Source organism: Populus nigra, chromosome 3 (genome assembly GCF_951802175.1).
Source record: "Populus nigra chromosome 3, ddPopNigr1.1, whole genome shotgun sequence".
NCBI classification, from domain to species: domain Eukaryota; kingdom Viridiplantae; phylum Streptophyta; class Magnoliopsida; order Malpighiales; family Salicaceae; genus Populus; species Populus nigra.
The window spans coordinates 12435186-12456900 of record NC_084854.1 but is presented as its reverse complement, the minus strand read 5'-3'; the positions used below and the strand labels follow the sequence as shown (position 1 = coordinate 12456900).

Genomic DNA, 21715 nt, shown 5'->3' with positions numbered 1-21715 from the left:
GACATCATTGGTGGGAATATTGTTCGAATGATTGATGAGTTCTATTTGTCCAACTTTCTACCTTTAGTTATTAATAGCTCCTTCATTACCCTTACTGCTAAGATAAAAGGGTGCTAATAATTTAAAGGATTTTAGACCTATCAATTTGGTGGGGGAAGCCTTTATAAGATTATTTCAAAGCTGCTAGTAATCAGAGTGAAGCATGTTGTGTCAAAAGTTATCAGTGATTACCAAAATGCTTTAATCAAAGGAAGGTAAATTTTAGATAGTGTCTTGATTGCTATCGAGGCGATTAACTTCATAACAAAAAAAAAAGGGCAAATGATATCTTTTCAAATTAAACTTTCACAAAGCTTTTGATTCTATTTTATAGGAGTATATCAATAAGGTAATGGCTGATATATGGGCTTTGGTAGTAGATGGTGAGGTTGGATCATGCAATCATCTCAACAACTAAGTAAATGGATTCCCCATAAAGGAATTTGGCTTGGAAAAATGTTTGTGCCAAAGAGACCATCTCTCCTTTTCTTTTCAATATTACAGTTCAAGGGTCGAGTTGTATGTTGCAGCGAGGTTGTGATTTAGGCTTGATTGAGGGAATCAACATAAGTTATGATGGGTTTATTCCATCTTACCTTCAGTTTATGGACGACACATTTATCTTTAGCTTGCCTTCTTTATATAGTATACAAAATAATAAGCGCATCCTCCTGTGCTTCGAACTAGTGTCGGGTCTAAAAGTTAACTTCTTTAAAAGTAACATTTTTTATGTTGGTATAGAAGATTAAATTTGTGATTACATAGCTCAAATTTTTTGATACAAACAGGAACAACTTCTTTTCAAATATCTAGATTGTCCCATTGGTGCAAGCTATTATAGAACATCGATATGGAAACCTATTCTTCACCTCTAGGCTGGCTTCGTGGATGGGTAGGCTTCTATCCATTTAGGGTAGGTTGTGTTTAATTAAATCAGTTCTAAGTAACTTGCCTATTTACTTTTTGTCTTCGTTCTTTATGCTTGCTGCAGTAGCAGTAACAATTGAAAAGAAATTACAATCCTTCTTGTGGTCAGGGAAAGAGGAAGGTAAGAAGTTGTGCAATGTTAGTTGGTCGACAATTACTCTTCCTAAAAGTGCCGATAGCCTTAGGATTGGATTTCTAAGGGATAAAAAACAAAGCCTTGTTGTTCAAATGATTATGGAGGTTTGGTTTTGAGGAGTCTAGCATAAGGAAAGATGTGATCAAAAGAATTTGCAATCTCAAATGCTTTAGACTTATACCACAAAATACTATTTCAAGGGTTGGAAGTACATGGTTGCGCACTATTAACCACTATGTTAAAGATAATAGGCTACATGATATTGTTAATCACCAATCTGTGGTGTTAGTTGGTAGTGACAAAAGAATCAAATTTTAGCTTAATACTTGGATTGCTAATGGTAGTTTGACATATCAATTTCCTACCCTCTTTAGCTTGTCTAATGATAAAGAAGCAAGCGTTGACTAGATGGGAGTGTGGGATGGATATGAATGGTTTTGGTTCTTCTTCTAGTTTAGACTTTTACGAGGAAAAATATTGGTTTATTAGACCAACTGTATGTTATTTTGTCCAAGGTAAATTTTGATAAAGATGTAGAGTTAGGCTCTTGTCCTTCCATGGACATTATCTTCTCATTTGCTGGGATTTGCAAAGGGATCGTCCCACCTAAAGTAGAGGTCTTTTGTTGGATGGCCATTTTCAACAAAATAAACACTCATGGTATGTTGGTAAAAGGGGTATATTAGATGTCTTAGTTGCAAATTTTCCCTATATGTCGAGCTAAGGAAAAATCGGTTGATCATATCCTTATACATTGCCATAAGCATTGAATCATTTGGTTCAAAGTCATTAACTAGTGAGGGTTAGCTTGGTGTTGCTCGAATAGCTTTTCAACCCTTTTTTCTTAATAGGATTATTTGGTCAATGGCAAGTTCCAAAAAAAGGCATGGTTGATGCCATTTTTCTTAGTTTCATGGTCTATTTGACTTCTTTGTAATGATGTGATCTTCAAGCAGAAAACCCCAGACTAAGACACATTATTCTTCCTTATTATTACTAAACTCTACTTATGGCTCAAGGCTATAGATTATGATTTCACCTATTTGGCTTCAGATATGTTGAGATTAGTAGAGGAACTATTTAGATGGACTAATCTCCAAAAACTTGAGTTGGTTATCATGTGGTCTCCCCCTAAGGCTAATAGCTTCAAATGGAATGTGTATGAATCTTTACTGGGAAAGCCTAGTCCTTCTGGTATAGGTGGTGTTTTGTGAAATCATTATGGAATTCTTCTTAGTTCTCGTTGTCGACTAGTATTTTATAATCCAATGAAACCGAACTTCGAGCTATTGTCAAAGCTATTGAAATCTCAGCTTCTAACTCTCTCTTACATCACAAGTATATTATAATAGAATTAGGCTTTTCTCTTCAGCTGAGAGATTGGCTCTATGCATTGGCTCAGTCATTTTCATTCATTCTCATCGTGAGTCTAATCATATGATAGATCACTTGGTTAAACAAGGAGTGTCAAAACAAGTGAATTTGTTGCAGTCAGCCATATGTTTTTGGCCTTTTTTTTTATCTATTTCTATTTGAGGTTCCTGGTGGTGATGGTTTGTTTTGCCAGGTGTTAAAGGTTGAATTCTAGAGAGGTCATGGCTGGTTTTAGCATGTGGTAAAGAGTGGTCTGGTTCTTAACCATACTATTCATTCTCTTCTATTTTATTCTTGGCATATCAAAATAGATCCAATGAGGAGATTAAAAGATCAAACAATTGCTCATAGAATTAATGGAAAAACCACACTATTTCATTATAATGTTGAGTAGAATATATACAAGAGAAAAGTCTGTTTTTGGCAGTGAATACACATGGACATTTGCTATAATTCTGGCAGAATAATATCTGCAGTAAATGGAAAGATTTGCATATGAACATTTGCTATAATTCTGGCAGAATTGTATCTGCAATAAATGGAAAGATTTGTAACAGTTGGAATGCTAAGCTTTGGTGAGAATCTGTTGCTTGATTTTGGCAGAGTTGATGCAGGTTTCCTTAATAAAGATAATGTTTCATTATGATAGTAGCTTGGTATGAAGATCTCTTTTGATATGGAAAAGATGATGATAGATGTCGATACACGACGTCGGGCGACGGCTCCCGTATTTTTTGTTTATTTAACAAAAAGGGTTTTTTTTCTCAATTGGGGGAAATAAAGATTTTATTGGAGTCGCCATCTAGTAATTTGAGGGAACTAGAAATCCCAAATTAGACACTGGTCCCAGAGATTCGGGTACGGGGTTAGTTATGATTAAGGGAAGGTAGACACCACCCTTAAAACATCCTTTCAATAGAAAGGTTACCCTTACTTGTGTGTTTTTTTATTTGATTCAAATGCTATTATATTTTGGGCTTGTTGGTAATTTGTTTTTTAAAATGGTTAACGTCGGTCCCTAAAATAAGAGACGCGTTAAAAATGACATCAGTCTCTAAAAATTAGAAGAGTCGTCTAAAATATTGACGTTTGTCCCTAAAAAGGAGAGTTACGTCTGGGTTACCAAAAGAAATAATGGACGTAATCCATATTTGGTATTTAAATTTTTGACATCGGTCCTTTTCTAAAAAAGAGACGTGTCGACAAATAATATTTGTTTATAAAAACAAATTTTATTTTGATATTATTGAGAAATGGATATAACCATATTCGAGAATTGGGCTTGGGACCCACGAATAATAATATGATAAAATGGGTGTTGGAACCACGTTATTTTTTATATATTTTTTGTTTTATTGTTTTTTACATGCAAGAAAATTTATATACAAAATAAAAAAATGTTAGAAATCTCAAAAAAATTACTGAGTGTCACTGTGTAGGTAAAAGACTGAAATACCCTCGGATTTCTCGAAAAATTATGAAAATGCCACTGGCGGCGCGTGTGACTCACGCGCGGTTACTGTTGGTGGCGGCGAAATTTTCCGGCGAGATTTCTGACCAACCGATGGTCGATCCTGGTAGATCTGAGGTCAAGGATTCTGATGGTGGTGGTCTCGATGGCCGTTGATGGCTGACGAAGGAGAATCGACGACTTGAAGCTTCGGTGGCCGGCAACGATCGCGGTTTTTTTCCGGCCAGATGAGGCGGAGAAAACAATAAAAACCATCGGGGTTTTTCTTTACAGCAGGGCAGAAACTTTTCTGTGGTGGTGCGGAGGTTGGAGACGGCCGGAAAGTGGAGATCGGATGAGAGAGAGAGCGTCGCCGGCGGAGGAAAGAGAGAGTCCGAGATTACGCTACGGTGTGAACGCGTGTATGGTACACCGGTACCGCTGAACACTGTACGCCGTTGGATCTCGAATGAAACGATCGGATGGCTGTGATTGGCTAGATCTGCAGATTGATCGGACGGTCTGGATGAGTGGAGCTTTGATCTGGTGTGGCGCGGTGCACCGAAAGCTCGGTACACCGGATGACGTGGCGCAACGGGATCAAATCTTGGAATATTTCAAAGGCTGAGATGTGTCGGGATATATTTGGTATTTTTCAAATTGTTTTTTTTTAAACAATATCTTACTCTCGTGAAGAAAAACTAAAAAAAAATTTAACAGTATGAAATCAGTTCTTTCTCTTCTTTTCTTTTTTTCCTCCTTTTCTTTTTTTTTTTCCGCTCTCGTGGCTATTTATAGCCAATGAGTAGGGGACAAATCACATCCACCTTCCATCTACCTTAAATAAAAAAAATATATTAACATAACTGCTACTTGCATAATTAAACTGCTCCGTTGAAAAAATTTACTTTTAAATTATTGATTTTTGTTTTATTATATATAATAATAAATATTTATATAGGTAAAATTAAAACTCAAATCAGTATTAGAAAAAGCCCGACTTAACCGCTAAAAATCAATTTTAATTACCGAAAATTATGTTGAAACATAAAAAAAACTTTCAAAATGATATAAAACCAGTGGACCGGGTTTTGACCAAAAAATAACAGTTTTGACCCAAAACGGCATGAAACTCATTTTTTATCCTGGTCGACATGGTTGGACCCGGTGAACTCGGTTTTGGTAAAAAATGATGTTTTTGACCCGAAACAGCCCGAAACTCATTTTTTACCCTGGTCGACATGGTTTGACCCGTATTGACCCGGTGGACTCGGTTTTGGTAACAAATGATGGTTTTGACCCGAAACGGCCTGAAAGTCATTTTTTACCCTGGTCGACATGGTTTGACCCGTATTGACCCGGTGGACTCGGTTTTGATGGAAAGATGCGGTTGACTCGAGAAAAATATATTTTTGAATTTTCATTTTTCTTAATTTTTTGGATTTTATAAATAATAAGAGAAATAAAATAACATTCGAGAAAATCTTGGTGGATCCAAAATTGGGTTACAACAGTTGCCCCCTCTTTACAATGCTTACGGTACAAAGGCATTGGAAAATTTATTTTCTTTTGACTTTGCATAGTAAGTTTTGTAAAGAAAAACGATGGAAGTGTTGAAAAATACACGACTTTTCAGTTGGTCTAATTCTTATGGGCAACCTGCCCAAGTGAAAAACATGAAAGTGTTTTCAATATTGATCTTGTGAAATACATGAAAGTGATTTCAGATTAATGTTGTGAAATACATGAAAGTGATTTCAACAATGGTTTTGTGAAATACATGAGTGATTTCAAAATTGATTTTTATGTGAAATACATAAAAGTGATTTCAACCTTAGTTTTGTGAAATACATGAAAGTGATTTCAAAATTGATTTTTTTGTGAAATACATGAAAGTGATTTCAGATTAGTATTGTGAAATACATGAAAGTGATTTCAACAATGGTTTTGTGAAATACATGAAAGTGATTTCAACATTGGTCCTATTTTCCAGGTGACCACCCTGATGATAAAATGCGAGGAAACTCACAAGTGTCTAATTGTTCCAGGCGACCTGCCCGATGATAAAATGCGACGAAACTCGCAAGTGGTCTAATTGTTCCAGGTGACCTGCCCGATAGTGAACAGGAAAGCAAAGAATTTTGTGAGTGGTCTAATTGTTCCAGGCGACCTGCCCGATGGTGAAAATGTGAGGAAACTCGCAAGTGGTCTAATTGTTCCAGGCGACCTGCCCGATGGTGAAAATGTGAGGAAACTCGCAAGTGGTCTAATTGTTCCAGGCGACCTGCCCGATAATAAAATGCGAGGAAACTCGCAAGCGGTCTAATTGTTCCAGGCGACCTGCCCGATAGTGAAATACTTGAAAGTGATTTCAATATAGTTTTGTGAAATACATGAAAGTGATTTCAGCAATGAGCTTCAGGGTTAATGAAAAATTCTAAAGGAAGGCATACCTGTATGGTTGAGATCTGATTTGTAAATCGATCTCAGAGATGATGAAATCTTCTCAAGAAAGTCTTGTATGTACGGTTGGGATTTGATTTGTAATTGGATCCCAAAGATGAGGAAAGCTTCTCAAGAAAGTCTTGTATGCACGGTTGAGATCTGATTTGTAAATCCCAAAAAATAAGGAAAGCTTCTCAAGGAAGTCTTATATGTGCGGTTGGGATTTGATTTGTAATTGGATCCCAAAGATGAGGAAAGCTTCTCAAGAAAGTCTTGTATGTACGGTTGGGATTCGATTTGTGGATCCCAAAAATAAGGAAAACTTTCCAAGGAAGTACTGTATGTACAGTTGAGATTTGAGCTGCCGTTCAAAACGATGGTAGGAGTAAATTCCTTATAAATCACGCAGTATTTGGCAAAAGATCATCAACTTCTTGCATTTTCAATACTCTCAAAGTTCTTAACTTTTGAAGCTTTAACCATGTCTTCCTCTTCTTCCAATGCTAACCCAAACCCTGTTCCTGCAGTAGAGCCTGCAGTTTGGCGTACTACATTTGAAGTGAATGGTCGTCCAGTTATAATAGAGGATACTGTAATGGACAATGAAGATATTGCTGTAGCCGTGGCTAGAGACATGATCCTTCCTCGTGATGAAATAATGCTGGCAGCCAGGACCGATATTGAAGCAGTGAATCAGTCACTTGCTCTTAGTATCAGAGCTACTTCGTCTTTGGTTAATGTTGCAGAGCATCTTCATGCCAGAAGACTTGAGTTGAATACTCAGGTTCTTCATCTCCATCATCATATTGAGAATTTAAGGAACAGACTTCATGATGAGAGACGTCATAGAAACAACTTGAAGATGAGAAACCAAGAGTTAAATACACGTGTTGACTTTTGGAGGGACTATGTTAACACACGACACCTCGAGTTCGAGGAAGAGATGGAGCGTATGCATAAACAATTTGAGGAATTTCGAGGCATGATTAACAATCAAGATGAAAATATCCCTGATCGTCCTCGCACTGTTTAACATTTGTACTTGTAAACCCCTTTTTCCATGAATAAAAATCCATATTTCTTGTCTTCATTTATGAATTTTGCTTTTGTGGAATTGCCATCTTTGATGTGATTTAAAAGAACTTCAATTCATGTGAGTCTCGTTGGATCCCAGTGGGGATATTTTTTTATGAAATATCTGCAAAACAATTATGCAATGCATGTGGAGTTAGATGATATGCAATGCATCTTACTTGTTTTTTTTGAAACACAGGTCCCCCGTTCATCTTGTTTGAGGATCTTGATCTTGATTTTTTAGTGAGCTCTATTGATTCACACATCCTTCAAATCTACTTAAGCCGACCCATGTCGCTCATTTTCTAAGATAAGCTTTGTTTGAGTTTCCCAACAATCACTGCACCTTTCTCTATTGGTTACTTTACTGAGAGCATTAACTTCTCCTTGGCCCAACATTGTTCTATTGGCAACATTCCCATTATTAGGATTCTATAACCAATTCATATGATCAAAATATGAGGATTATCCCGCTTCACCTGGGATTTTCATATACATTCCTCTTACTGAAGATGTAGAAGTCATCTTGTTGTCTAACTGATCATATTGTGAGAGTCAACAATCTCCTTTCATAGATACTGCAAATCATACTGTTTCAGTTCTCATGGTAGGCGAGATCTACAGATTCATCATATGTATTTTCCACTAGGGAAGCAAATTTCTTTATGCCATTAGGGATCTGGTAGCTGCTTCTCTGCCCCTCTGGGAGAATTAACTGCCTTATTGCATTTCCTCCTTTGCTCTTGTTGTCATTAAAATCTCTGATTTCTCAACAGTGTCTTGTAGTGTGTCACATGTTCATTTTTTCTTACAAAGGAAACCTTTTTCAAAAATGATTCTTCAAAAGATCTATTTTGTTCTTGAAAACTGAAACCTCCAATGTCTGTTTATAACAATGTTCAGGCAATTTTGGGGCTTTATGTCAAATCTCTTAGTAAAGGTCTTAGTAAAAGTAATCTCAGATGAAGGTAAGTGATGAGATGACCTTCTGCTTGGGTTTTCAAGGTGTTCAAGCGATTGCTTGAATGTATTTTGAGAGAAAAAGAACAATTTGCCTTTTATTTTGACAGCATGAATAATAACGAGTAATTATTTGCTACGCCATAACTCTATGGAAAAGTCTCTTATATTTTGAGAACACAGTTTATTGATCCAGGTTGCTTACTCGATTAGAAAGGACTTTCAAGACACGTAATGTATTTTATGGCTCAAGGCTATAAAAGAAAGAGTATTTTATAAGCTCAAAAGAGTGTTTAAGGGCTTAAAAAAAACTATAGATCACTATTATCTTATCTTAGCTTTTTCTTTTGCTATCTTGACAACAAAATGATACTAAATATTCCAAATTAGGAACTTTTGTGTTTTTTTTTTGTTATTCCCATATTTGTTGAGAATTCTCTCAATTGTTTTGAATTTTATTGAAGTTTTTGTTGTCAGACTTTATAAGCTCACATGCTTTCAAGACGATTTCCATAATCATTTCTCTTTTTGCCCCCTAGTGTAGGGTGTGATCTCAATTAAGGTTCTTATGAAAGAAAAAGTTTTAAATAGACTCAGCTCAAATTGGGACTCCAAAGGATAATTTTAAAGAAAGTGAAAGGAATATCAAAGATGGCCTTTCCTCATTTCAAGTAAAATCAGTTAAAACCAATAAACATTGTCCACATCCAGCGTAATGCTTTGGATTTATAAGATACCATGTGTTGCGAGTCCATGACAACTAATATATTACCAATCATTATTCATGCTGATAAAATGTAAATCCAAGACATAATTTGAATGATAGTTGTTCCAATTGTATGTTTTGGACTTGTTTGGTCATCTCTTTAAAGGGAATTGCTCTGAACATCATCCTAAACAAATCATTGATTTATTTCATGGAAATCACAAACAAAATCAGTTCTTTTAAAATCTCATTTAAGAAGAATGGGTTCTCCTGTAAAAAAAGTTTGAAAGATCAAATTGTTGAGCCATTGAGATCATGCATGGGTTTTTGGTGAGGTATATGCTAAGAGAATTTCCTGGCCAAACTTTATTTAATTGATTATGATTGGATGAAACACATCATACATAATACTTTTTCACAGAATCAGAGTTCACAGGCCTAGATACATCATCTCCATCCATTCTAGTTAACAACAGGGCCCCTCTAGAGAATGCTTTCTTCACTACATACGGGCCTTCATAGTTTGGTGCCCACTTGCTTCTATCCTCACTTGGTAATGGTAAGATTTTTCTTAGTACAAGATCCCCTTCTTTGAATTCCCTTGGTAGGACTTTCTGGTCATATGCTTTGGCCATCCTTCTTTGGTATAACTGGTGATGACAAATTGCAGCCAACCTCTTCTCACTTATCATGTTTAGCTGCTCGTATCTCACTTTAGCCCATTCAGCTTCTTCTAGTTCAGATTCCATTAGTACTCTCAAAGATGGAATTTCTACTTCCAAAGGCATCACCGCCTCCATCCCAAATACTAACGAGTAAGGTGTAGCTCCAGTAGATGTCCTTACTGCTGTGCGATACGCATGTAGAGCAAAGGGAAGCATCTCATGCCAATCCTTATAAGTGACTACCATCTTCTGGATAATCTTCTTGATATTCTTGTTTGCAGCTTCGACAGCACCATTCATCTTCGGTCTGTAAGGAGACGAGTTTGAGTGTTTAATTTTCCACTCCACACACAATTCTGTGATTATTTTCCCATTAAAATTTTAGGCGTTGTCGGTCACTATCTTCTCAGGTGAACCGTATCGACAAATCAAATCTTTCTCAATGAAACACTTGACCACCTTTTGAGTTACATGAGCATAAGAGCTAGCCTCCACCCACTTTGTGAAATAATCAATGGCTACTAAGATAAATTGATGCCTATTGCTGGCCTTTGGGTTGATTGGGCCAATCACATCTATTCCCTACATTGCAAATGGCCATGGTGATGTCATATTGAACAGAGGAGCTGGAAGTGCATTTATCTTATCACTATACACCTGACATTTGTGGCATTTTCTGACATAATCAATGTAATCTTTCTCCATGGTCATCCAGAAGTATCCAGATCGTTGCAGTTGTCTGGCCATCATATGCCCACTTGCATGAGTTGCACAAATTCCTTCATGAATTTCTTGCAATGCTACCTTAGCTTCGATTTCATCTAGACATCTTAGTAAAGTCCCATTGAATGATCTTTTATATAGAATTTCTCCATCCAGGTAAAATTTCATGGCTAACCGTCTCAAGGTCTTCATATCTGCTTTAGATGCCCCCAAGGGATACTCTTGATATTGGATAAACCGCTTGATGTCATAAAACCATGGGTACCCATCTACTTCTCCTTCAATTGAACAACAATGAGCTGGAAAATTTCTAATCTCAATGCAGATTGGTTGTACCCTGATGCCGTAATCAGTTTTGGCCATAGAAGCTAAGGTTGCCAAAGCATCAGCAAACTGGTTTTTGTCTCTTCCCATATGGGTAAAATCTATCTCATCAAAGCCCTTAGTCAGTTTTGAGAGATATTGTTGGTAGGGTATCAATTTTTCTTCTTTAGTCTGCTATTCGCCTTTCACTTGACAGATTATTAACATTGAATCCCCATAGACATCAAGCTTCTTTACCTTCATCTCTAAAGCAGCTTCTAAGCCAAAGATACAAGCTTCATATTCAGCAGTATTGTTAGTACATTCAAATTGTAGCTTGATTGAGATGGGATATTGCTTCTTATCAGGTGAGATTATCACAGCCCCTGCTCCATTGCCATATACATTCACTGCCCCATCAAAATACATGATCCACCAATCATTCTTCTCTTTGTCTTCTTCGACTATCAACACATCCTCATCCGGGAAGTCAAATTTCAAAGGCTCATAATCTTTGATAGCATTATCTGCTAAATGATCAGTAATTACACTTCCCTTTACAGATGTTCTTGTCTTGTATACAATGTCATACTCTGCCAACATTACTTGCCACCTTGCTATTCGGCTTGACAAGTAAGGTTTCTCAAAGATGTACTTAAACGGATCCATTTTTGAGATCAACCAAGTGGTATAATACAACATATATTGTCGAAGACGCTTCGTACTCCACACAAGGGCACAACATAGCTTCTCAGTCATAGTATATCTGGATTCACAATCGGTAAACTTCTTACTCAGATAATAGATAGCTTGCTCCTTTCTTCCAGACTCATCATGTTGTCCTAACACACAGCCCATTGCTACCTCGGTTACTGTCAAATACAAGATCAAAGGTCTTCCAGGCACAGGTGGCACTAACAAAGGTGGATTCTGTAAGTATTGCTTTATTTTGTCAAAAGCCTCTTGACAGTCGTTGTCCCATGTACCAGGATTCTTTTTTCGAAGTAATCGAAAGATTGGCTCACATGTTGTTGTTAACTGAGATATGAATCGAGCGATGTAGTTCAAACGTCCTAAGAAGCCTCTTACTTCTTTCTCAGTTTTAGGAATTGTCATTGCCTGAATTGCTTTCACTTTATCAGGATCGACCTCTATTCGTTTATTGCTTATCACAAATCCCAGCAACTTTCCAGACTTTACCCCAAATGAGCATTTTGCAGGATTCAGCTTCAACTGATACTTCCTTAGTCTATCAAATAATTTTCTTAGAACCTGAACATGATCTTCTCCATTCTTAGACTTGGCAATCATATCATCCACATACACTTCAATCTCTTTATGCATCATATCATGGAAAAGTGTTACCATTGCCCTTTGATATGTGGCTCCAGCATTCTTTAACCCGAATGACATCACTTTGTAGCAAAATGTTCCCCATGGTGTGATAAAAGTGGTCTTCTCTTTATCTTCTTCAGCCATTTTCATTTGGTTATACCCGGAGAATCCGTCCATGAAGGAATAAGTTGAACTTTTAGCAGCATTGTCCACCAGAATGTCTATGTGAGGCAAAGGAAAATCATCCTTGGGACTAGCTTTGTTTAGATCCCTGAAGTTTACACATACTCTGATTTTGTCATCCTTTTTTGGGACTACCACTATGTTAGATACCCATTGAGGGTATTTAATAACTTCTAGAAAACCGGCATCCCACTGCTTCTCTATCTCTGCTTTGACCTTGAGTAGAATATCCGGGCGAGTTCTTCTCAATTTCTGCTTAACAGGTTTACATCCTTCTATCAGAGGCACTCTTGGTACTACAATATCAATGTCTAGATCAGGCATATCTGCATAAGACCAGGCAAACACATCCGTATACTCTTGTAGTGGTGCTGTTAAACTACATCTTTCTTCTGTGGTAATCAGAGTTCCAATCTTTAGCTTTCTTTTATCTTGCTCTGTGCCTACATTTATCACCTCTAATTCTTCTTTTGCAGGTTTCCAAGCATGCTCAGACTGTTCTACCCGTCTAGTAAACTCTTTCATATCATCTTCATTCCATTCCTCTTCATCCATTGCAATCACATCCTTATCAAAGTTTGGCTATTCATTTTCAATGCAATATGTTTGTGGATTTATGGAGGATTCACTTTCAGGATTCCTGAAAGTGGAAGGTGTTTATAGTGTAAATGCATATCTTGTAGTCAAACAAAGCAAAATAAGGTAACAAATGTTGAGGAAAATGCACGATCTCAATAATATTTAAAAGTTGGCTCAATAATTATAAAAAGACCTTATGTTGACATCTTGAGCCAAGATTTCCAACTAGGTATAAAAACACAAAGCAAACTTCAAAGGAAAGCACATAAAGCACATAAAAGCGAATATAAGTAGACGCTTAATCATTACTTCTTGAAAACAACTGGGGCTTCTTCAATCTCCCAATTCTAGAATACTTCATCAACTGAAAGCTTTCGCATAAAGGTATTGGTTGGAGCCTCTTCTAGAGAGTGGACAGTTAACTGAGGTAACAACTCATCTTCTTCTGTTGTTTTCGGCTCATCATTATAATTCCAGCCTTTTCCTTCACCTTCCTCTACATTGTTGATATCCATGACGGCAAGTTTCTGTCCCAAGACTTCTATCATGTTTTCAGGTTTCATTACATATGCTGACTTTGGGAAAGAAACATGGATGGGTGGGATTACAATGTCTTCTTCTTCTGGCTTTCTTCCTTCCATTCTGGCCAACCTTCTTTCTCACTTAATCCTAGCAGCTCTCTTGTAATCATATTTCTTAGGCTTAAAGCCAAGCCCAAACCTCTGATCAGCAGCATTAACTTTCATCATGTTGACTCCCTTAAAACTTCCAGTAAGTGAAGCATTCTGGAATGGTAGCCCATGTTTCAAAAAGCACTTAGCTATCATTCTGGAAGTATCAGAAATAATTGGTCTTCTCAGCACCATATTCTCTGGTACCCATTCAGTATTCACAATCTCGAAGGCATGGAGATTCCCATCTTTGCAATCTTCTGCTTCAATATAAGGGACTGACACATTCCTTATCATGGACAAGGTTTCTTCTGCCTTAACTTTCACTAAAGTACCATTGATAATGTACTTCAAACATTGGTGTAGAGATGATGTCACAGCCCCAGAGGCGTGTATCCATGGTCTTCCCAATAACATGCTATATGAAGGATGTATATCCATTACTTGTAGGGTTACCAAAAACATCTGAGGCCCTACAAACAATTCAATGTCAATGGTCCCTATTACCTGTCTAGGGGAACCATCATATGCTCTAGCTGTCATAGTGCTTGGCCTCATATAAGTAGCATCAATTGGCATCTCATCTAGCATATGCCTTGGTAACACATTCAGAGCTGAACCATTATCCACAAGCACTTTGCCGATCAGACAGTTCTTACATTTCACGGTGATGTACAAAGGCTTGTTATGCCCAGTCCCTTCCGGGTCTAGCTCATCTTCAGTGAAGTATAAGTAATTAGAGGCTTGAATTCTTCCCACCAAATGTTCCATTGTATCCTGAGTAATATCTTGGGGCACATATGCTTCATTCAACACCTTTTGCAATGCTTTACGGTGTAATTCAGAACTCAAGATAAGTGACATTAAAGAGATTCTAGCAGGAGTTTTCTTCAACTGATCTACCATACTATACTCACTATGCTTCATCAACTTCAGAAATTCATTAGACTCATCTTCACTTATAGGTTTGTTTACTTCCATACCTTTAAAAGCATCAACTATTTCTTTTCCTTTAGCTTTCCTCTGCCTCTCCAATTCTTCTGGTGTAAAACACCGACCACTTCGAGTTAAACCACCGATTTCAGTATGGAAGATAGGAGTAGGATCCTTAATGTTGAAAGAATATCCATAATTGTAAGGCATTGTGCCATAACTTCCACTATTTGTGCACACAGGTTTGGTCAGGATTAGTTTTGGTGGACCACCCATAGTTGGTTGGAGTCTACAAACCTCCACTTTTTTCTCCTGACGGCCTATCATCCCAACTTCACTACTTTCTTCTTCACTCTCTATCCTTATCATGCCGAAAGTCAGCATCCTTTTCACTTCCTGGTGAAAATTCTTGACAATCATCAATGTGATGTCCCACCTCGCCATGAAACTTACAGTAATTATTTCAATTCATCACTAGTTCAACCTCAGGTAAATATCCAGACTGTACTATCATACCGTACAGTCTTTCCATGGAAACCTTCAAAACTCTTTTCTTCTTATCCTCTACTCCTACAACATTTACCCCTCCACTACTTGTAGTATGATTGGGTAAATGGTTAGAATTCACATTCGGTGCATCATCAAAAGTTATCCATCCAGCTTTTATCAATTGCAGAAGCTTGTTTTTAAATGCATTACAGCTTTCAATGTTATGCCCAACAATACCAGCATGATACTCACATGTCAGATCCGGCTTATACCAATTTGGGTATGGAGGTTGCAATGGGGTTAAGGGAACAGGGGCCACTTGCCCAATACTCAACAACTTTGAATACATTTCTCCCAAGGGAAGTGGTAATGGTGGCAATCGTTCTTGGGTTCTTTGAAAGTTCCTTCTTGGAGGATTAACAATTTGGTTACTTTGTTGGTCATTTGGTGGGTTTTGTTGGTTGGTAGGGAAAGGCTTAGTGAAGTTTACACTTGCAACTTGTTGGGTAGGTATTTGAAAGTTATAATGATGGTAATTTTTCTTCTTACCCTTATACACTCCTTCCACGTTGTTCATCTCAGAATCCTTCTTTTTCCCAGTAAAGCCTTTCTTCTCAGTAGGCTCTAACATTCTCCCCATTCTTATTGCTTGTTCTATCCTCTCAGCGATAGTTACAGCATCATAGAAATGTTGAGCTGAACTACCCACTAGGTGTTCAAAGTAAGGAGATTTAAAAGTGTTGGAAAACAGAGTGACCATTTCTTTTTCTAACAAAGAGGGTTGAACATGAGATGCTTTTTCACGCCATCTCAAAGTGTATTCTCTTACAGTCTCTTTGTTGCCCTTCTCCATGACTAACAAGCTTGACCTGTCCGGGGCTACCTCCATGTTGAATTTGTACTGCTCCACAAAAGCTTTTACCAAATCTTTTCATTTTCTGATCTTGGTATTATCTAGCCTTGTATACCAACTTAGTGCCGATCCAGAAAGACTGTCTTGAAAGAAATGGATGAGAAGTTTCTCATCATTCACTACTTCTGCCATCTTATTGCAATAAGATTTAAGATGTGTGACTGGGCATTCAGTTCCGGTATACTTGATGAATTCTGGTACCCTAAATTCTTTGGGTACAACTACATTTGGAACTAAACACATCTTTGCAGCATGAACAGGATCATATAAGTCTGCCCCTTCGACTACCCTCAATCTGTCTTCTAGAGCGGTCAACTTCTCATAATCAACTTGTTTAGAGAATTTCACCATATGTGGGTCATCAGCTGTCAAGTTTACAGTAACCGACACTTGTGCTGGTGGAACATTGGTAGTGGACTGTTGTTCAAATAAAGAGGGATTTGCCTCTAAATTTTGAGATGTGAATACAAAAGGAGCTGCTGGCATAGATACAGATGGAGTTGCGACTGCTGGCTGAGTAGAGGTATTTTCTACGGACTTGGATGCTAGGGCCTGCTCGAGTAGACTTGTAAGTCATGTAATATCATTTTTCATGCTCTCCAACTCCCTTTGGTAATGAGCCTCTAGATGTGCTCTTTCTTCGTTCTCCATTATTTTCCTTCGTAGTCGAGTGTAATGAATTTTATGGTCTTTTGGGGGACCTATATTTCAACCTGAGTGAATGCGAGAAAAATGAATGAAATGCACAAATGGAATGCAAAATGCCATATGACTTATGCATGCTTGTTATTTGTTTCAAATTTTCTTTTAACTTATGATAAGGAACAGACCAGATCAGATTCTCTTAAGAAAGTTCTCACTGAGGACTCCAAACCTACAGGGACTTGAACAGATTTAGGGGAGAAATTTGATGCCATAAATCAGAATCAAAATAAACATTTCTCATGATGAAAAGATGATAAACTGGTCTTTTATTAATTTACAAAATTAAAATCGCAACAAGTCAATCTTTCCAAAGCCTTGGACCGTCATATGCTGAGATCTCATTAATTCCATCTCTGATCAAACCAAAAAACTGATGGAATTCATTTCTAGTCATTGGCTCACCATCTGCTATTTGTTGGGCTATGCTTCTCAATCCTAAAGCATAATTCTTGGCATCATCTGCTTGTACATGATAGCGCATAGCTTCAGAAGCCCAACGTTCTGCTTCTCTTTTTGCATTTTCTTTTTCTGATGATAAGGTTTGCTTAACAGAAAGCAAATGGTCGACATGCTCATCTAAATTGGCAATGACTAAATCTTGATTTTGATGTTGCTCTTGAAGTGATCCATTTTTCTCTTCCAATTTTAATACCATTTCCTCAGCTTTTGATGCTCTTTTAACCCATCTCTTCATGTTGACATCTTGCTTCCTCTTATCTTCTGACAAAAGTACATATTTTTCTTGTAATTGCTGGAACTGAAGTTGTTGATGTTGTAGCTGAGCTGACAAGTCATCCTTTTCTTGTTTTATGATAGCCAAAGTTTTCTCTCGAATGGCAAGATTAGATTCCAACTTTCTTTTTTTAGCCCATAACTCTTCCACCTCAGCATTCAAACTTAGGTTATAAGATTCTTGTTGGGCGCGGACTTCTTCGTGTATGTCTTCAGCAGACTGAATCAAAGACCTGGGTGGCCCTTCAAAAGGAGGAACTTTGTACCCTTTCCCTCTCTTCTTTTGCCATATTGGATATCCTTCAGTTGTTTTTCCTTCTACTCTCTTAGCAGAAGTAACCCTACCAGGATGTTTCCATGCCTTCTTCACTGACTCTAATAATTTCTTCGAGGTCTTGAAATCTTCATAAAATGTTGCCAGTTCGGTAGTCCTTGGAATAAACTGCTCAAATCCAAATTGTCGTAAAACCATGTTGGGACAGTAACTAATACAGCAGCGGGCTCTTATCAACGGGACCCATGGGTACTCACCACAGTATGCCAGATAAGATTTGAAATAAGAGTATCGACTTCTCTAATGAAATTGAGATTTACTTAGACTCAGGAACATTGATTCCCATGTGGTTCTTCTTACTTCATGCAAATGTTTTTCAGCAAAATTCTCCAGCTTAGAATAAAGATGCCATGGGGTACCAACCAAACCTGAAATCTTCCCCTCGATCATATGACTTACAGTCCAGACAAATAACAACTGCAAACAACATCTTAAACGACCCCTTCCGGCTTTTCTACAATAATTCAAGGATGAGAAAGTTTCTGCCAATATTAAGGGTCGCCACATTTTTTAATACATTAACAGCCTCAAAATCGATCATTCCCTCGGCAGATGGGAAAAGAACCAAACCATATATGCCTAAGGCCAAAATTCTCAATCGAATTTCATTGCTTTCATCATGTAATCTCCTCTTGAATATGGCTTCTAGTTCATTCCAAAACCAACCTTGGTTATTTCCTCATTTAGTTGCATGTGATTTTGCTAGTTAACAGTCTGTCTGAGTAATCCAAGCAAAGTTAGAAAGTGTATGCTCTATAGGTGTGTAAAAGTACACATTTTCTGACTTGGGACAATTTAGCAGGGATTCATACTCCTCTATAGTAGGAGTCATATCCACAGTATCAAATGTGAAGCACCGATATTCTGGATCCCAAAACCCTATCATGGCCTGAAAACAAGCATGTTGGACCCTAATCTTCAGTAAATATGATAGATCCCCATATTGTTTCTGAAAAGTGATTTGATCATGAGAGGATAACTTTTCCCAGCAGTCTAGCAGTTGTCCTGTACCAAGTGGTCTGTCATCTAATTTAACATGCTCTGGCAACTGAGACTCAAATTCTGATGGCAAACAATCCCCTTCATCATGTTGGCTCAATTCTGATCTGGTCAAAAATTCCTCAATAGTATTGCTTTTTTCCATCTCACACTTCCTATAAGGATTGGTGGAGATTTAATGAGAATATGAAATGTATATGAACATGTATGTGAATGCATTGACATTTGTTTGTGTCTTAAAGGGTATATCCTAATTGATAGGATCTAGCTCATAAGATTTGGTTCAGTTTAATCTATCCTTAAAGATATTCTTTGGTTCTTAGATTGCCCGAATTACCCATGGAGTAATCGGCCTCTTAACCTTATACAACATGAGTATGGGAAAAAATTTCCACAATACCCGTTGCATAGGGTGAGTTACAATCCAAGCGAAAGTCCAAATGAGCATCAGTGGACATAAGTCATACTTGCCACCTGAATCTTTCTTTTCTAATCTTAAAAAGGACGAGTTCGGGTCTAGAGTTTTTTTTTTTTTTTTTGTTCACCGTCAAGTGTGTGAAGACATAAATAAATTAAAATACATGCATGTGGCAATATGAAAAATTGAAAAGAATCACAGTAGATATTGCATAAAATAAATACCCAAAAATAAATAGCAATAAGAAACAGCAAATGAAAAGTAAACACAAGCAGTTGGCTCAACCCTAAGTCCCTAGTGGAGTCGACATTCTGTCGATACACGACGTCGGGCGACGGCTCCCGTATTTTTTGTTTATTTAACAAAAAGGGTTTTTTTTCTCAACTGGGGGAAATAAAGATTTTATTGGAGTCGCCATCTAGTAATTTGAGGGAACTAGAAATCCCAAATTAGACACTGGTCCCAGAGATTCGGGTACGGGGTTAGTTATGATTAAGGGAAGGTAGACACCACCCTTAAAACATCCTTTCAATAGAAAGGTTACCCTTATTTGTATGTTTTTTTATTTGATTCAAATGCTATTATATTTTAGGCTTATTGGTAATTTGTTTTTTAAAATGGTTAACGTCGGTCCCTAAAATAAGAGACGCGTTAAAAATGACATCAGTCTCTAAAAATTAGAAGAGTCGTCTAAAATATTGACGTTTGTCCCTAAAAAGGAGAGTTACGTCTGGGTTACCAAAAGAAATAATGGACGTAATCCATATTTGGTATTTAAATTTTTGACATCGGTCCTTTTCTAAAAAAGAGACGTGTCGACAAATAATATTTGTTTATAAAAACAAATTTTATTTTGATATTATTGAGAAATGGATATAACCATATTCGAGAATTGGGCTTGGGACCCACGAATAATAATATGATAAAATGGGTGTTGGAACCACGTTATTTTTTATATATTTTTTGTTTTATTGTTTTTTACATGCAAGAAAATTTATATACAAAATAAAAAAATGTTAGAAATCTCAAAAAAATTATTGAGTGTCACTGTGTAGGTAAAAGACTGAAATACCCTCGGATTTCTCGAAAAATTATGAAAATGCCACTGGCGGCGCGTGTGACTCACGCGCGGTTACTGTTGGTGGCGGCGAAATTTTCCGGCGAGATTTCTGACCAACCGATGGTCGATCCTGGTAGATCTGAGGTCAAGGATTCTGATGGTGGTGGTCTCGATGGCCGTTGATGGCTGACGAAGGAGAATCAACGACTTGAAGCTTCGGTGGCCGGCAACGATCGCGGTCTTTTTCCGGCCAGATGAGGCGGAGAAAACAATGAAAACCACCGGGGTTTTTCTTTACAGCAGGGCAGAAACTTTTCTGTGGTGGTGCGGAGGTTGGAGACGGCCGGAAAGTGGAGATCGGATGAGAGAGAGAGCGTCGCCGGCGGAGGAAAGAGAGAGTCCGAGATTACGCTACGGTGTGAACGCGTGTATGGTACACCGGTACCGCTGAACACTGTACGCCGTTGGATCTCGAATGAAACGATCGGATGGCTGTGATTGGCTAGATTTGCAGATTGATCGGACGGTCTGGATGAGTGGAGCTTTGATCTGGTGTGGCGCGGTGCACCGAAAGCTCGGTACACCGGATGACGTGGCGCAACGGGATCAAATCTTGGAATATTTCAAAGGCTGAGATGTGTCGGGATATATTTGGTATTTTTCAAATTGTTTTTTTTTTTAAAAATATCTTACTCTCGTGAAGAAAAACTAAAAAAAAATTTAACAGTATGAAATCAGTTCTTTCTCTTCTTTTCTTTTTTTCCTCCTTTTCTTTTTTTTTTCCGCTCTCGTGGCTATTTATAGCCAATGAGTAGGGGACAAATCACATCCACCTTCCATCTACCTTAAATAAAAAAAATATATTAACATAACTGCTACTTGCATAATTAAACTGCTCCGTTGAAAAAATTTACTTTTGAATTATTGATTTTTGTTTTATTATATATAATAATAAATATTTATATAGGTAAAATTAAAACTCAAATCAGTATTAGAAAAAGCCCGACTTAACCGCTAAAAATCAATTTTAATTACCGAAAATTATGTTAAAACATAAAAAAAACTTTCAAAATGATATAAAACCGGTGGACCGGGTTTTGACAAAAAAATAACAGTTTTGACCCAAAACGGCATGAAACTCATTTTTTATCCTGGTCGACATGGTTTGACCCGTATTGACCCGGTGAACTCGATTTTGGTCAAAAATGACGTTTTTGACCCGAAACGGCCCGAAACTCATTTTTTACCCTGGTCGACATGGTTTGACCCGTATTGACCCGGTGGACTCGGTTTTGGTAACAAATGATGGTTTTGACCCAAAACGGCCCGAAAGTCATTTTTTAGCCTGGTCGACATGGTTTGACCCGTATTGACCCGGTGGACTCGGTTTTGATGGAAAGATGCGGTTGACTCGAGAAAAATATATTTTTGAATTTTTATTTTTCTTAATTTTTTGGATTTTATAAATAATAATAGAAATAAAATAACATTCGAGAAAATCTTGGTGGATCCAAAATTTGGTTACAGATATAGTAATAATATAAATCAGAATCGAGATATAT

General features: G+C 37.4%; 1 protein-coding gene across 1 annotated transcript; it reads right to left on the bottom strand.

Annotated features, from left to right (window-relative positions):
• Positions 1-13558: 13558 nt before the first annotated feature.
• On the bottom strand, positions 13559-16391 carry LOC133689413 (uncharacterized). The gene is made up of 3 exons (XM_062109276.1): positions 15972-16391; positions 14988-15893; positions 13559-14899 (listed from the first exon to the last, which is right to left on the bottom strand). Exons 1-3 carry the CDS (start codon positions 16389-16391, stop codon positions 13559-13561), a joined length of 2667 nt encoding a protein of 888 aa, XP_061965260.1.
• Positions 16392-21715: the final 5324 nt, after the last annotated feature.

What these genes read in the sequence shown, in the direction of transcription:
- LOC133689413 (XM_062109276.1), bottom strand. Translation starts at nt 16,391, where the DNA reads ATGCCAGCAGCTCCTTTTGTATTCACATCTCAAAATTTAGAGGCAAAT. An exon ending in AAGACAGTCTTTCTGGATCG is followed by an intron (nt 15,894 to 15,971) that starts GCACTAAGTTGG and finishes TTTGTGGAGCAG; the next exon opens with TACAAATTCAACATGGAGGT. An exon ending in AGTCTGGATATTTACCTGAG is followed by an intron (nt 14,900 to 14,987) that starts GTTGAACTAGTG and finishes AATTTTCACCAG; the next exon opens with GAAGTGAAAAGGATGCTGAC.